We start from the raw sequence: 14,897 nt of genomic DNA on the forward strand, positions 1-14,897 counted from the left end.
ACGTCAGTGGTTGGATATGGTGAAGGATTATGATTGTGAGATCTTCTAACATATGGGGAAGGCTAATGTGGTGGCCGATGCCCTTAGCCTGAAGGTGTTCGTGGATCCAATCATGGATATCTATCTTAGGATGATAGTGATTACTCCGCTTTTGGAGCAGATTCAAGAGGCACATATTAAGGCTATAAAGGAAAGCACTAGAGGAGTGAGCACATAGTGTGTCAGCTGGCTTTCATTGATTATGATAGTTGAGGGTTATTGACACTCCATCGGAGAATATGGGTTCCTTACTAGGGCGTTGTACATCAGATTCTGATGGAAGAGGCACAAAAATCGAGATTATTCATTTACTCTGTGGTGCCGAAGACGTATAGAGATCTATCTCCTCATTATTGGTGGCCCTACATGAAGAAGGATGTAGCCTGGTATGTGGAAATGTGCTTTACTTGCAGGAAAATCAAGGCCAAACATCAACAACCTCACGACAAGATGCAACCGTTGGATATTCATATTTGAAAATGAGAGGAGATTACCATGGATTTCAATACGAACTTGCCTCGTACTGCATGTGGAGTGGGTTAGATTTGGGTCATCCTACATCAATTGACCAAGATCACACATTTAATTCGAATTTGGGAGAGCATCTCTGCTGTGAAGTTGGCATAGGTATACATTAGGGAGGTCATAGCACGACATGGGGTGCTGCTTTCTATGGTTACTAACAGGGACGTCTGATTTACTTCTAGATTTTGGAAGAGGTTCCACGATGAGTAAGGTACTCATATGCATTTCAGCACGACCTTTCACCTGCAGAAGGATAGCCAGAGCAAGTAGACCACTAAGACATTAGAGGACATGCTGCAGGCATGTCTTTTGGATTTTGGTCATAGTTAGGATATGTATCTTCCGTTAGTGGAATTTTTGTATAACAATAGCTACCATGCTAGCATCGATCGACCTCCTTTTGAGATGCTCTATGGGAGGGAGTACAGGACCCCGATATATTTGGGTGAGGTCATCCAACGAGTCATATGGATTTTCGAGGTGGTACTGAAGGCTACAGAATTGATTCAGTAGGTTCAGAGTAGACTTCAAACAGCTCAGAGTCGGCACAAAAGCTATGCCGACAAGCACCGGTCAGACTTGGAGTTTCATGATGGGGATATCGTTCTCTTGAAGATGTCACCTTGGAAAGGTGTCATTCGATTCAGGAAACGGGGCATGCTAGGCCCTAGGTATATCACTCCTTTCAGGGTTATAACCTGGTCGGCAGGGTACCGTATCGACTGGATCTTCCGGAGGAGCTCACTTAGATGCATATTACTTTGCATGTCTCATAGCTTCGAAAATGTTTGGCTGATTATTTCACAGTTGTTCCATTGGAGGACATTCAGGTGGACGACCGCCTGAACTACATAAAGACCTATAATGATTCTTGTCGGGAAGACGAAAACCTTACGGAACAAGGTTGTTGAGTTTTTTAAGGTGCTCATAATGGACTTGGGAGCTAGAGGACGAGATGAGGGAGCATTACCTAGGGTTATTTCTGGTAGTGGACTTTGAGGATGAAGTCTGATTCAAGTGGGGGAGAACTGTAGCCTCCGAGTCGCCAGGCATGAAGTTGTTGACTTAGTCTACTTTAATTCAACATTAAGGTGATGGAGGGTTTGTGAGTATGTTGTGCATACATTAGGTATGCACGGCGTACTTGTTAAATGCATGCCAATGGGGGATCCCTCGCGTACGTTGCGCATACTAATGCGTACATTGGGCATACCCATACGTATGCTAGGCTTAATCAAGCCAGGGGCAAACCTTAATTTTTAAGGTTTTCACCCTATTTAAATTCCTTTAGTCCCTCAAGATCTTTACCCTTTCAGCCTCTATTATCCTTTTAGTGAACATCTCGAACCTTATCCTTCTTGAGTTCATCTTTGAGCTTACCTTGGTTATTTTGGTGATCTTGGTTGGTTTTGAAGAACAATGAAGTTTAGGAAGAAGCCAAAGAGAAGAAGGATTTTGTAGATCCAGAAGTTTGGCACCATTTCTAGCCTATTGAAGGTATAAAGTCTGAATCTTGATCCTTACAGGCTTAGATCTAGGATTAGGGTAGAATATGGCATCTTTTGGTCCCTTAGCTTGGTGTCTTGGATTATGAGCAATTCCAGTCCATTTGGTTTGTCCTTCTTGGTCTCTTGAAAGTGTTTTGAGTCGTAAAAATTGGATGTTGGTTGTAAATACTCCACCATGCAAGTCTTAGTAAGCATCTAAGTGAGTTAATGGACTTAATTAATGGTCTAAGCCCCATCCATGCACACAAAAGCATAAAGTTTACAGCTTTCTGGCTTAAGACATTATTATCGACTTGCATCCATGTTGTGGACTTTAGGACTTAATGGATTAAGTAATGGAAGTGTTTTTGGGTTGGCAGACCAGACACTATGCATACTCCGGTGTATGTCGCGCATTCTGGGCCAACTCTTGACTCGGGATCAACACCAGCGTTTACTGGGCGTACAAGCCAAGTATGACACTCTTACGCAACCAGTAGGCCTAGATGTTTTTTGGGCACATTTTGTGGTTTGGCTTTGGACTTTTTTATGTTGGGCCTCAGGCCTACCTGATTATAGCAAGTTATTTTTGGGCCTTAGGCCATGTTGAGGGTTTTTCGGCCATATTGGGCCTTAAAGGCCTTATAGTTGAGCTTAGATACCTTTTTTGGTCTATGATTGGATTTAGGTCTTGGAAGGAGGGAGCCCTAATAAGGAAAGGGTAAAGAAGCCCCTTTTTCCTTAAGTCAAGAATTAGGGTTTGGATTTTCGAGTAAGGTGTGGTCTAATTTTTAGTTAGGGTTTTGTGCTTTTGTGTTAGGAAAAGGATTTTGCAAGTCATCCGCCGAGTATGATCTGATACCTACAGTCTGAGGTGAGAATTCATTTGCATTATCCGTGGGTCGAAGGCACCAATGTCGACCTATTAGTTTATGATGTAGTGTTATGATTTTCTTTGTGACAATTGTCAGTTATGCCTCTATTTGCATGATGACTCTGTGATTCCTGTTAAAATATTATGTGGAAGTAGTAAGGGGTGAAATAGAACCGATATCCAGTTGAAATAGACCGAAAGGGATTACAAGCACCCAGATATGCTTGATAGTATCCGGTTGAAATAGACCGAAGGGGTAGGCAAGCACCCAGATATATTTAGTAGTATCTGGTTGAAATAGACCGAAGGGGTATACCAGCACCCTGATATGCTTAGAAATATGTTTGTTTAATATGTGGTATGTTGGGAAAACTCACTAAGCTTTATGCTTAAAATTTTTAGTTTACGCTACAGGTACTTCCAGTTCAAAAGGGAAGGGACCGACCCGATCGCATCGCATCACCTTATGATTACCGCACTTAGTGATTTTGGGAATTTGTACTCTGATAACTTGTTAGTATGATACTCTTTTGACTATTTTGATATTAGTGTTGTGTATTTTATGGGTTTATGATTTTGAGATATGTTGATTGATGCTTACTGATGTTTGGAAACTATGATTTGTAGATACTTATGGTTTTATAATGGTTTTGAAAATGAAAATTTTACCTTGATTTTTGGGATGTTACACATGCTCTAGTAGCTATAAATTCTATCTTGAAACTCATTTCAAAACTGAGAAGGATGATAACACCTCGTGATATGTGGAGTAATAATGTTTTCTTACTCTAGCACATTTGGAATTGAAGCTGTGATGTTTTTGTTGATTAAGAAATTAAAGATAAACTAAGACCCATTCTATGAAGTGTTTTCTTGTTAGAAATCCACATAAACTTTTGAATATTAGTTTTAGGTCGTCAATGAATGTTTATTGAGAGAAAAATTATATGTTAAGAAGTCAGTTCGAGTCGTATTGATCTTGAGAGTTTCAAGAGTGAACCGCCAATAATCCTTTTAGTTATCACTAGCACGTGACCTGAGGTTGATAATCGATTGTGTTTATTGACATATTCTAATTTCTATGCACCTCCATTTGAGTTGTCAATGCCTATGATTTTTATGTTCTTCATTTAACAGCAAAAGGCTAAGCATGTTGGTCAGTGAAAGCACACTGATTAATATGGGTGAGCTACTAACAACATAGAAGCACTGGTAGGCTTTTTGAGCTACCATAATGCAAGAAATTTAGATTAAGAAGTATTTAGTCCGTGCAGGAGAACTAAATGTTATTTTGGTTTCTCTTAAACTTTGCCTTATAGCTGTAGGTTGGAATTGGAAGATTCACATGGATAAGAGCATATGCACCTTAAATTTTAAATGAAAAAGGTTTCGCTCTAATTCCTGAATATGTTTATGAGGAAATACTTTCTTAAATAGATTTGAAGATCTAATCTATATGGATATTATTTGTGTAAATTGCATTCTCAAAATCACAATATGATTATCACATCCCTCTTCATATTTCAAATTGTGAGTAATGGCAAGGGATGGTTTAAACTTTCAAGATATATGTTTATCATGTCTTGAAAGAGTTTGAACATACACACTATCTAGATAAAGTGTATAAGGCTAAGAAGCCTAATTAAATGATTAACGAAACATTACAAAATAGGAATATGTACTTTCATGAGAAAGTCAAACGGTATTTATTTCTAGAAGTCCAGTTTATTTCTAGGTACATGTCAAAGCTATTAGGAGCATATTTGTTATGTTGCTATTTCATGTTTCAAATTGTGAAGTTCAGAAAATGGTTCACTATAATGGACTCCGAGGAGAGGGCACTCTTACTTCATTAAAAATCTAATAGTTAAATTGTATAGTTTAATAAAACTTAGTCAAAGACATATATGAAAAACATGTTGAAATGTTTTAGCATTCTATTTTCTACATGTGGAAATATTATAAAAAAACGTTAAACAGATATTAGACCCTTGTAATAATTAGTCGAGTCTCATGTGCTACGGATATTGGATCGACTACATATGTTATAATATTCTATTATTGTATTTTTCAAATGCTCTGAGCATTAGGAGTAAAAGGATTAGAATTTTAGGTGACTAGAGTTATTAAGCAAACTCTCAAGAACATTTTGAAGTTTTATCAAAGATTGGTTGTGTTGAGGTATGAAGTCTTGTCCAAGATGGAGCATTTAGATTATGTCCATGGAGCATTTGGAGAACTTGGAACTCAATGGAGCATTTGAGGTTCATGGAACATGTGATAAAGGAATGTATCATCTAAGAAGGGAATGGATCATATGATAAATGAACAGATCAAGTGTTAAAGGAATAAATCATATAGAAGGGGTTTGTAGCATCTGGAAGAGGTTTAGAGCACTTGGAAGTGATATGGAGCAACAAGGGAACCTTGTTGCACCATCTATTGAAGGTTTGGGCCAAGAAGGATGTTGTTGTGCCAAGGGAACTCCTTCTTGCTCCAAACTATTCCCTCTTATGCCATGAGGTACTCCAATTGCGCCATGGAGTATGTTGCGCCATGCATGTTGTTGTTGTGCCAAGATGGTGATGTTTATCGAACCTAGAAGTTCTTGTGCCATAATTGATGCTTGTTACACTATCCTTGCACATGTTGTTGTATCATGGTACAAGATGGGCCATTTTGGTTCCTTGATGAGCCATGGTATGCCTGATGAGCCAAGTATGCTATGAAGTCCTCTATAATGCTCAAGACCATTCAAGGATGCTCAAAAGTTTGTATTGCTCGAGGATTACACGTGTTGTGCCACCATGATGGATGTTGGGCCATTAGTGTTCTTGATGTGCCACCTAGACATCATGATGCTCCACTATGGCACAAGGTGCTTCATCATTTATATTTTTCATGCTCATAGGTTGTATGACATAGAAGAATGTTCCAAAAGATGCTACATGGCGAGATATGATTGGTTGTCACATTTCATGGGCCTATAGGCCAACGGGTTTAGCCCATTAGGAGTTTAGGTATGATCCCTCAAGTATCAATAGACTCATATCTCCATTATTATGAATGTGCTAAAATTTCAAGAGAGTAACAATTGTGAGGTTGAGAACACTTCTTTGGAGTGGTTAGTAAGCAAGAGAGATTCTTTTGTTTTGAGAGCTCAAGTGATGTGTAACCTTTGTGTGATTGTAATTATTATTTGAAGTTAATAAAATCATTTCTCTCTCTCTCTATCTCCCTCTCTCTCTCTCATTAGCCCGTGGATGCAGGTCACCATGACCGAACCACATTAAATATTATGGTCACTTGATTTACATTTTTAGAAGCTTTATTTCTGCAATTTTACCGAAGTTTGTTTTGATATTTTTCTGAAGTTCTCAACTTCTTTTGTTATCACCTAACAGATTACATGTGGACATTTACAATTATAACATTATTTGAGAAGGACCATAGTGACACCTTCTCGATTGAGATGATTATTGGTTAGAATTGATGGTCATATAGAAATTTGAAATGTTTCCATCATGGGAGATGCTTATCGAATCTACATGTGAGATGGAAACTTTAATTCAAGAGAAGTATTCAAGAAGTGTATCTTGAATTTGAGATATCATAACCATGGAATTGTTTCTAGTAACAAGTTCCAGCAAAATATTCTATAATATCGAAGGCTCGGTCTCTGCGACTTTGGAACCTTGACATCACATAAAGACAATGCATGTAAATATGAAATTCCATTACATCTTAGATAGTTATAAGAATTTGTAATTGTGAATTGAGCCTCATTGGAGTAGTGTCCAGTCGATCTATTCACAATGGAAGGGCCATTGAGAGGCATACTATGCATATTCACAACATGGCATGCATGATGTTATTTAATTCAAGTGGTTAGCTTATTACTCGAAACATTATACAACAAATAAATTTGTAATTTCTATGGTGATTAAATAATAGGTATTTAGTTATAATCAATGTGTATGATGCCATAGTTAATTAATTTATGATTGTGTTTCACTTTACATAAAGTATTGAATTAAGACTATCATGAATTTGATGTAGATTGTCGATTGAGGTTAAGACATTGCAATTGGAATTGCTACAATGTTCATGACTACTCTTAAAATAGATATTTTAAGCATTGGATAAACCAGTGCTTAGGGATTACTTCATGGATTCAATCACAAGTAATTCTAAGACGATAATATAATCTATTCTCAAAAAGAGATATATAAACGCATCTCGTAACTTGATGTTGTAAAGGGCTATTCTCTGTATGATTTGATATGTAAACTGCCTAACTATATAGTCAACGGAATTCGTTCCTTTATCCTGAGGAAGGAAAACCGATATCTGTTGCCCTCCCCCCAATGATTTGAGTTGATCTATGAAAACTAAGCACATGTTCTGGACTAAATTGATGTGTTTAATTTTGTAGTTTGAAATTCGATCACAAATCGGGAAATCGGGAAACAAATAAATGAACATATGGTTGATCATTTAATCCATCACTTGGTTCATATGATATCTTGTAGAATGAAAGAATAGCTTATCACTTATCTTAGGGCCAACGTTTGATATGAATCAAAGCTCGGTAGTGGCTTTAGAAATCACTCTTTGTTGTTTAGTTCAAGTTCTATAGTTGCAATTGTAGTTATAGATTTATCAAAGTAGGAGATTGTTGGATTAAAGTGTCTATTTCAGTATGTAAATTGGTAGATTCTTGTAATTAGAATCAAACTTCTTTTCGGGTTGCCTTCATAACTAGAACTTGATTAGAATGATCTTTATAGAGTGATGATTATTAGATTATTTTATAATTAGTAAACTAATTGAAAATTATGAAGAGATGATTTGTTAATATATTATATGATTTATATATTAATTGGAAATAGATAGTTGGTTTATGAATTTATAATGTGATTAATAAATTAATATGAAATCAATTGTTAAAATAATTGATTTGTTAATTTATATGGTTACTAAATTAAAGTGAAATAAATTAGAATTTTTTTAATTATTAATCAGAATTAATCTGTAATTAATTTGGGATTAATTGAAATTAATTAAAGGTACATGAGATGAATTATAATTGCTCAATACTTGCACAAAAAGGGTAATTCCAGAACCATCAGAGTGAACGGTTTTTGGAGCTTTTCTACGGTTCCAGAAGCGTCTTGGATATTAATAAGAAAAATATTTGAATTGGAATTAAATTTATTATTTATTTATTCAAATTTGGCTTTGTCCCTAAGTTATCTAAACCATAAATAAGAGTATTTGGGCATCAATTTTGTGACTACACCTTCTTGGAAGATTATAAATGGAAATTATACATCTTCCTCTCTCCTCAAGTGTCTTCTAATTATAAGGTTTAAGTGTGAGCCATTAAAGACATCGAAGCTTTTGATGTTTGTTTTCTATGGAACTTCAAGAGGATTTGATTTGATTATTTGCTATAATAATCAAAAGTTATGTAACCATAATCTTTATGTTAATTTCATAGTCTCGCTCTATGATTTCTTGATGTTCTTAGGTTATTACTATCAATAAAAAAAAACATAGAGCATTTCTAAGTTGCATGTAAACCTAAAAGTTTAAGTGTTTTTTTCCACATTAATTTTTTTTCAACCTAGAAAACTATCATATATGATAAAAATATTTATTTAAAAGTAAAACATTTAAAATTGTTATCTGTTGTCGAAGAGTCACAGGTTACACAACCCACCAAACACCCAATATGTGCTACCTGGATATGGCTGCAATTGAATCACCGGCATTACCACCAACCCAAAAACAAACCTGTCATCGACATTGTTCATCCAAATAGGCTTAAAAACTCTAAGTAATATATATCATCATGGTCAATCGACAATGAAGAGTGCAAAACACATGTCTGTGAACGATGGCGTGGACTCATCCTCTATATTAGTTAGGTGGAAAATCCTTCACGAGAAACCACACTGTTCTTATCCTAATGACCTAATCAAACTAAGATTATCTCCGGTAGAAAAAAGTTTGTTAGTGAAACTTCTAGGAGAACAGGAACGTGGACAAAAAATGAAAACTTGTTATCATATTGCAAGCTGGTTATTCTAGAATTGACTTTTATGCGTATAGTAGGATTTACTTTTCTCTTGAGTATTTATCGCAACTATGACGTCTTTTAATGCACTTCTAGAGCGGAATTCTAAATGAAATTGATTCATTTGGGAAGACACATTTCTTTTATATATCTCTATACTAATAAAAGAGTAGTTGTTTTGCCATGTGTGTCATCATATTAGACCTCCTCATTAATATGATGTTACTTGTCAATCTATTTATTTTTTATTTTCAATTTTACATTATTGTTTACATTAATTCACAAATAAAAATTGTCTAATATAAATTGAAAATTAATTTCACATATTTATTTGAATCAACAAATATAATTTTACATAACTAATAAAAATATCTCTTAATTGATAATTTATTTAAAATAATAGATTAACAATTTTAAATTTTTAAAATAAAATTTTAATTAATTTTATAACCGTGGTTCCTACGGGTTATAAATTAATATATATATATATATATATATATATATATATATATATATATATATATATATATATATATATATATATAGAGAGAGAGAGAGAGAGAGAGAGAGAAAGAGAGAGATTAAAAATAAAATAGAGATTTTGAAATTCAACATCAGACAAATATTTCACATCACGCTCAATAAATGCTTAGATACTATTTACATACAAACAGAACCGTTCATTTTGGTTTCAAGACGAGAGATGAATAAGACCCTTAAAATACACATATTTCGTCAATCTTTTTATAATTACTCAACAATCACTACAAGAAAAAAGGGTATTAGTGGCGACAAAAGTCGCTGCTATTGCTCACCCAAGTCGCCGCTAATAGCTTTACCGGCGACAAGTCGCCGCTATTGAGTCGTCGCTACTGCCTCGTTGCTATTGCTCAAAAAGTCACCACTAATGCTACATGTCGCCGCTAATGATAATGTCGCCGCTAATGCTCCAGTCGCCGCTAATGCCCTATGTCGCCGCTAATAGTGTCGCCGGTATTGCCGTTTTTTATTTTTTTTAAAAGCAGACAATCTCGACTGTCCGAAAACCGATACAAAATAACGTTAAATGCAGAAAAACCGATACATTAAATGCAGAAACACGATTACATAACATTCAAGTTTTATAATATCATACATACACCAAAATAAATAACAAAATTCTTATAAATTTATGTCATACTACAAATGCTAATAAAAGATAAAACTAATACGACGTGTCATCATCCCCGTCACCGTTGTTCCATCCTATAAGCTCCACAGTTGACTCCGGATTGTTGGACATTGATCGAAGATTCTCCAACTACATAATAAATAACAACTTATAAACTTGTAAGTTAACCTATTAACTTTAACCAAACTAAAAATTACCAAATGACATTGTAGCATCCTACTTGTTTTTTGTTTCTTTTTTTCCATTATGACGTTGTAGTTTACATATTTCACACAAAATACAAATACACACATACATACAATATACATATATATACATACTTTTGATACACATAAAACAACCATGAACACAATCCAAATTGCATACAAATACATACATTCATTAATCACATATACACGTATTTTTTATACACACATATATGAAATACACACAATTTTCACACACATATATATGAAATACACACACATATAACATATTTCACACACATATATACAAAATACACACAAATGCACACATATATACAAAATACCCACAGATATACAAAATACCCAGTCACAATAAATAGAAGTAATAGAACCTATGGTGGCGTATGGTGGCGTGTGGTGGTCCAGTGGTGGCGGTAGTGGCGGGTGGTGGTCGGGAACACAATCAACAAAACTGAAATTGTAATTTTTTTGCAATTAACCACTCCAATAAGCTTAAAATCAATGTTACAAGAGAAAATGGACTGGAAATTTACCTGGAAAAGCTTGGTTTCGCCGGAAAATCCTTGGTCTCGCCGGAAAAAGCTTGGTCCTCACCGGAAAATCCTTGCCCACCAATGGTATCTTCACCCAAAATTGCTAACTGTGACAATATCCCACTCTAATCGACGAAAGTGCTGAAGGAAGCGATGTAGACGAGAGAAAGAAATGAGATTTGCAATGAAACAGAAGAGAAAATGGGAAAAGATCGACGTTTTTGGGGTTAAGTGTGTCGACCTTTAGCGGCGACGCCTTTACCAGCGACAATTTTGGCTTTAGCGGCGATTTCCTTCAATACCGGCGACACTTAGGAGGGAAACATTACCGTGCGATTTTTTTTGACAACTAGCGGCGACTCGGTTAGGTCTTTAGCGGCGACTTTTGTCGCCGGTATTGCTTTTATGTATTCTTCGATTATCCTCGCCGTTGGATTAGAAACACGATCGAACGGTCTTAATTTACCAGAACGTGAAAGCGCGGATCCGTGTCTACAGTCATTAGCGGCGACGCCAATAGCGGCGACACCTATTTTTAGCGGCGACAATTTGAATTGTCGCCGCTAAAAATAGGTGTCGCCGCTATTGGCGTCGCCGCTAATGATTGTATTTCTTGTAGTGAATTAAAATAAAATTATGTATACTAACTTATAAATATAATATTTTTGATTATAAAAATCCATATACTTAAAAGAAAAATAATCTTCTTCATTTTTTAGATAAAAAATCATTAATGATATCTTCAGATCGATCTTTTCTAACATATCATTAATAAAGTCAATAAAAATTTTAGACCGTTTTAAAAGATTTGTATTGGACGGTTGCCTCTATCGCTCATCCTTTAGGACGGACCTGCATATAAGAGATCGTCCAAATTTGAAATGATTAACCGGATTTGAATTTGTCATGATATAATTTATTCTAAGAACTTAAATATTTTCATTACAAGAAAAATAAAATGGAGGAATAATTAACTACAGATCACCGACGGTAAAATTACATTGGAAATTACCGAAGGAATGCACTGTTACTGACCGGAACGGAGCTTATTATTATTATTATTATTATTATTATTATTATTATTATTATTATTACTGTTATTTTGATTATTTTATTATTATTATTATTATTATTATTATTATTATTATTATTATTATTATTAAATCTATAGCTTGTCGTTGTAGTGTCCATTTCTAATTAATACAGCTACTTCCTCCTATAAAACCCAAGCTCCCTTCAACCATTGTCATATAACTTCAACAAACGTACTCAACATGGCGATTCATCATCTCTTCTTCCTTTTCCTATCCATCAGTTTAATTTATGGTAACATTTTAGTTTTTTGCATGCATAAATCTACATACAATACACATGGTTTTGATCTTTGTTGATCGTTGGATATGTGATTTTTCATGCATATCACGCTTATTAAATCAAATATTTTGCAGGTGTTCATTCAACGGTCTTCACAATAAAAAACAATTGCCCATACACCATTGCACCAGGCACTTTGACCAGTACTGGAACACCAGTGACAACAGGATTTGAACTGCAGCCTCAGGCCTCAAACTCCATTAACATGACGCCATCATGGTCTGGTCGACTATGGGCTCGGTTCGGCTGTTCAAATAATGGCGGAAGATACAGTTGCAGCAGCGGAGACTGTGGTTCTGGTCAAGTAGAATGCAACGGTGCTGGTGCAGCCCCACCTGCAACCCTAGTTGAGTTCACCTTAGCAGATGCGAGTTCTACAGACTTTTACGATGTTAGCCTTGTTGATGGTTTTAATCTACCGGTTTCTGTGGTTCCACAAGGCGGGGGTTGTCCAACCACCGAGTGTCCTGTTGACATAAACGCTAGCTGCCCATCAGAGTTGGTTGTCAAGGATGGATCCGGTGGCACAATCGGGTGCAAAAGTGCATGTCTGGCGTTTAACGAGCCGCAATATTGTTGCACTGGCGCCTACAATACACCGGAGACATGCCCGCCAACTAATTATTCCCAGTTTTTCGAAAATCTTTGCCCGAAGGCTTATAGTTATGCCTACGACGATAAGTCAAGCACTTTTACGTGCCCTACGGGGCCTGATTATCTAATTACATTCTGCCCTTGATGTATTAATTATCATATTGGCATAAAATATTTGTAAACTAGTTGATTAATAAATCAACATAAAATAAATGTAAACTAGTTGATTAATAAATCAACTACATAAAATAAATGTAACCTAGTTGGTTAATAAATCATATCAGTACGATACTTTTATCTAATTCTAGTTAAATAGACATTTTTAGAAGATATCATAGTTGAAATATGTTCATGCTTCCTTCTTGACAAAAGACCAGAAATGATCATTATGCTTCCTTGTTGACAAAAGAACATAAATGATCATTTGCACTTGGAACTCATGTATATATGTTGGATAATCTCAGATATGCTCATGAAAAATACGAAACTTTTAACCTTTTATATCTAAGTGGTTTATGAAAGAAAAGAAACGCAGAAAACAGGAATTCCAAAACTCATTTCTGACTTTATTGAAGAAACATAACTCTAAAACTTCACCAAAACTCATTTCTGACTTTATTGAAGAAACATAACTCTAAAACTTCAACCTCATAGCAGACAATACATGATCCTATCTAATTTATACTAAACATATCTTACTACCATTGAAGTAGGATTCCTTAATACTTTCCATATAAGCATTCCTTATGGCTCAAGGAAGACTTGTAAACCTTGGACAACAGTCCAAGTTCTTGTGATTTGATCCAAACACGCTAATTGCCTTATTGGACTTAGATTAATTCTCCAACAATCACCTCTTGAATTTATGAGTCGACGGTAATTCTTGCGCACCAAGAAACGATCTCATCTTTGTGAACCTTATCCGAGCTAAGGCCTTCGTAATATCGAGCCAATTTTTGTTCGTTTTGGCTTCCTTATAATTCTTTGGTTCTTCATAGAATGACAACATTAAATGATCCACATTAAGCTCGTACTCATTTAATTTTCTTGGCAACACTGTAGTTTGAGTAGAACAGCGGTGTGGGACGAAACTTACATGTTATTATGATCATCAACAGGTTGCAATGGGCTGCTATTATCGTGAGCAATGTCATCGGTTTAGGCCAGATCCGTGAATTGTTCAGTTTTGGTTCCAATTGGATCTGAACCACCATTATCTTGTGCTGCTTGATCATTACTCCACAACAATGTAATTGTACCCGGTCCATTTCCATCGTGATTTTCGGTTTCATTATCCCATTGTCATGTCTTATTTTCATCACAAATTGCATAGGCACTTATAATTATTTTATTTTCCCACGGACTATATAACCGAAATCCTCTCGAATTGGGTTTCTTTCCAAAATACACCAATGGTCGTGACCTACCATCAAACTTCTTCAAGTTTTATGAGACTACACTTTCATATATAACACAACTAAATACTTTCAAGACTTCAAGGTTTAACCTTTCACCATAAAATATCTCGAATGATGTAACACCTACTGTCACACCCCAAAACCGGAACGGCAGAAACGTTCGGGGGTGGAGGACGTCATGTTAAGTATCACGAGATATGTATATGGTAAGCAAGTAATAAACAACCATTTCATTTCAAAAGAAAGTGTTTACAAAGTGTGTTCACAAAACATAGAATTCATACACAAATAACAAAATAAGTCTTGAAGCTGAAATGCTTCATCTTCTAAATCCCCAGCACAAGCACCTGTCTAATAGTCTCCTGAGAATACAAGTTATTTGAAAGAGTTGATCAACAATTAAGCTGGTGAGTTCATAAGATTTTAGTGATGTGAGTAAGCTGTGAAATGTTGTTGAAAATGTATATGTAAAAGTGATGTAAGCTGTAAGTTTTGTTTTGAAAACTTCGCCTGTTCCTCTAGAAAATCCTATATTTCCTTCTTTAATGGAAGTTAAGTAAAATGACACTACAAGCCTTTCTATGCGTACTAAGT

At 35.4% G+C, this 14,897-nt stretch overlaps 1 protein-coding gene across 1 annotated transcript; it reads left to right on the forward strand.

The window, feature by feature from the left end:
• Window positions 1-12,128: 12,128 nt before the first annotated feature.
• On the forward strand, window positions 12,129-13,187 carry LOC145086240 (thaumatin-like protein 1b). The gene is made up of 2 exons (XM_079023988.1): window positions 12,129-12,243; window positions 12,366-13,187. The coding sequence occupies exons 1-2, from the start codon at window positions 12,192-12,194 to the stop codon at window positions 13,028-13,030; spliced, it is 717 nt and encodes a 238-aa protein (XP_078880114.1). The 5' UTR covers window positions 12,129-12,191; the 3' UTR covers window positions 13,031-13,187.
• Window positions 13,188-14,897: the final 1,710 nt, after the last annotated feature.

The sequence above is a fragment of the Lactuca serriola genome, chromosome 2 (assembly GCF_051521515.1).
Source record: "Lactuca serriola cultivar US96UC23 chromosome 2, Lser_US96UC23_V15, whole genome shotgun sequence".
Taxonomy (NCBI): domain Eukaryota; kingdom Viridiplantae; phylum Streptophyta; class Magnoliopsida; order Asterales; family Asteraceae; genus Lactuca; species Lactuca serriola.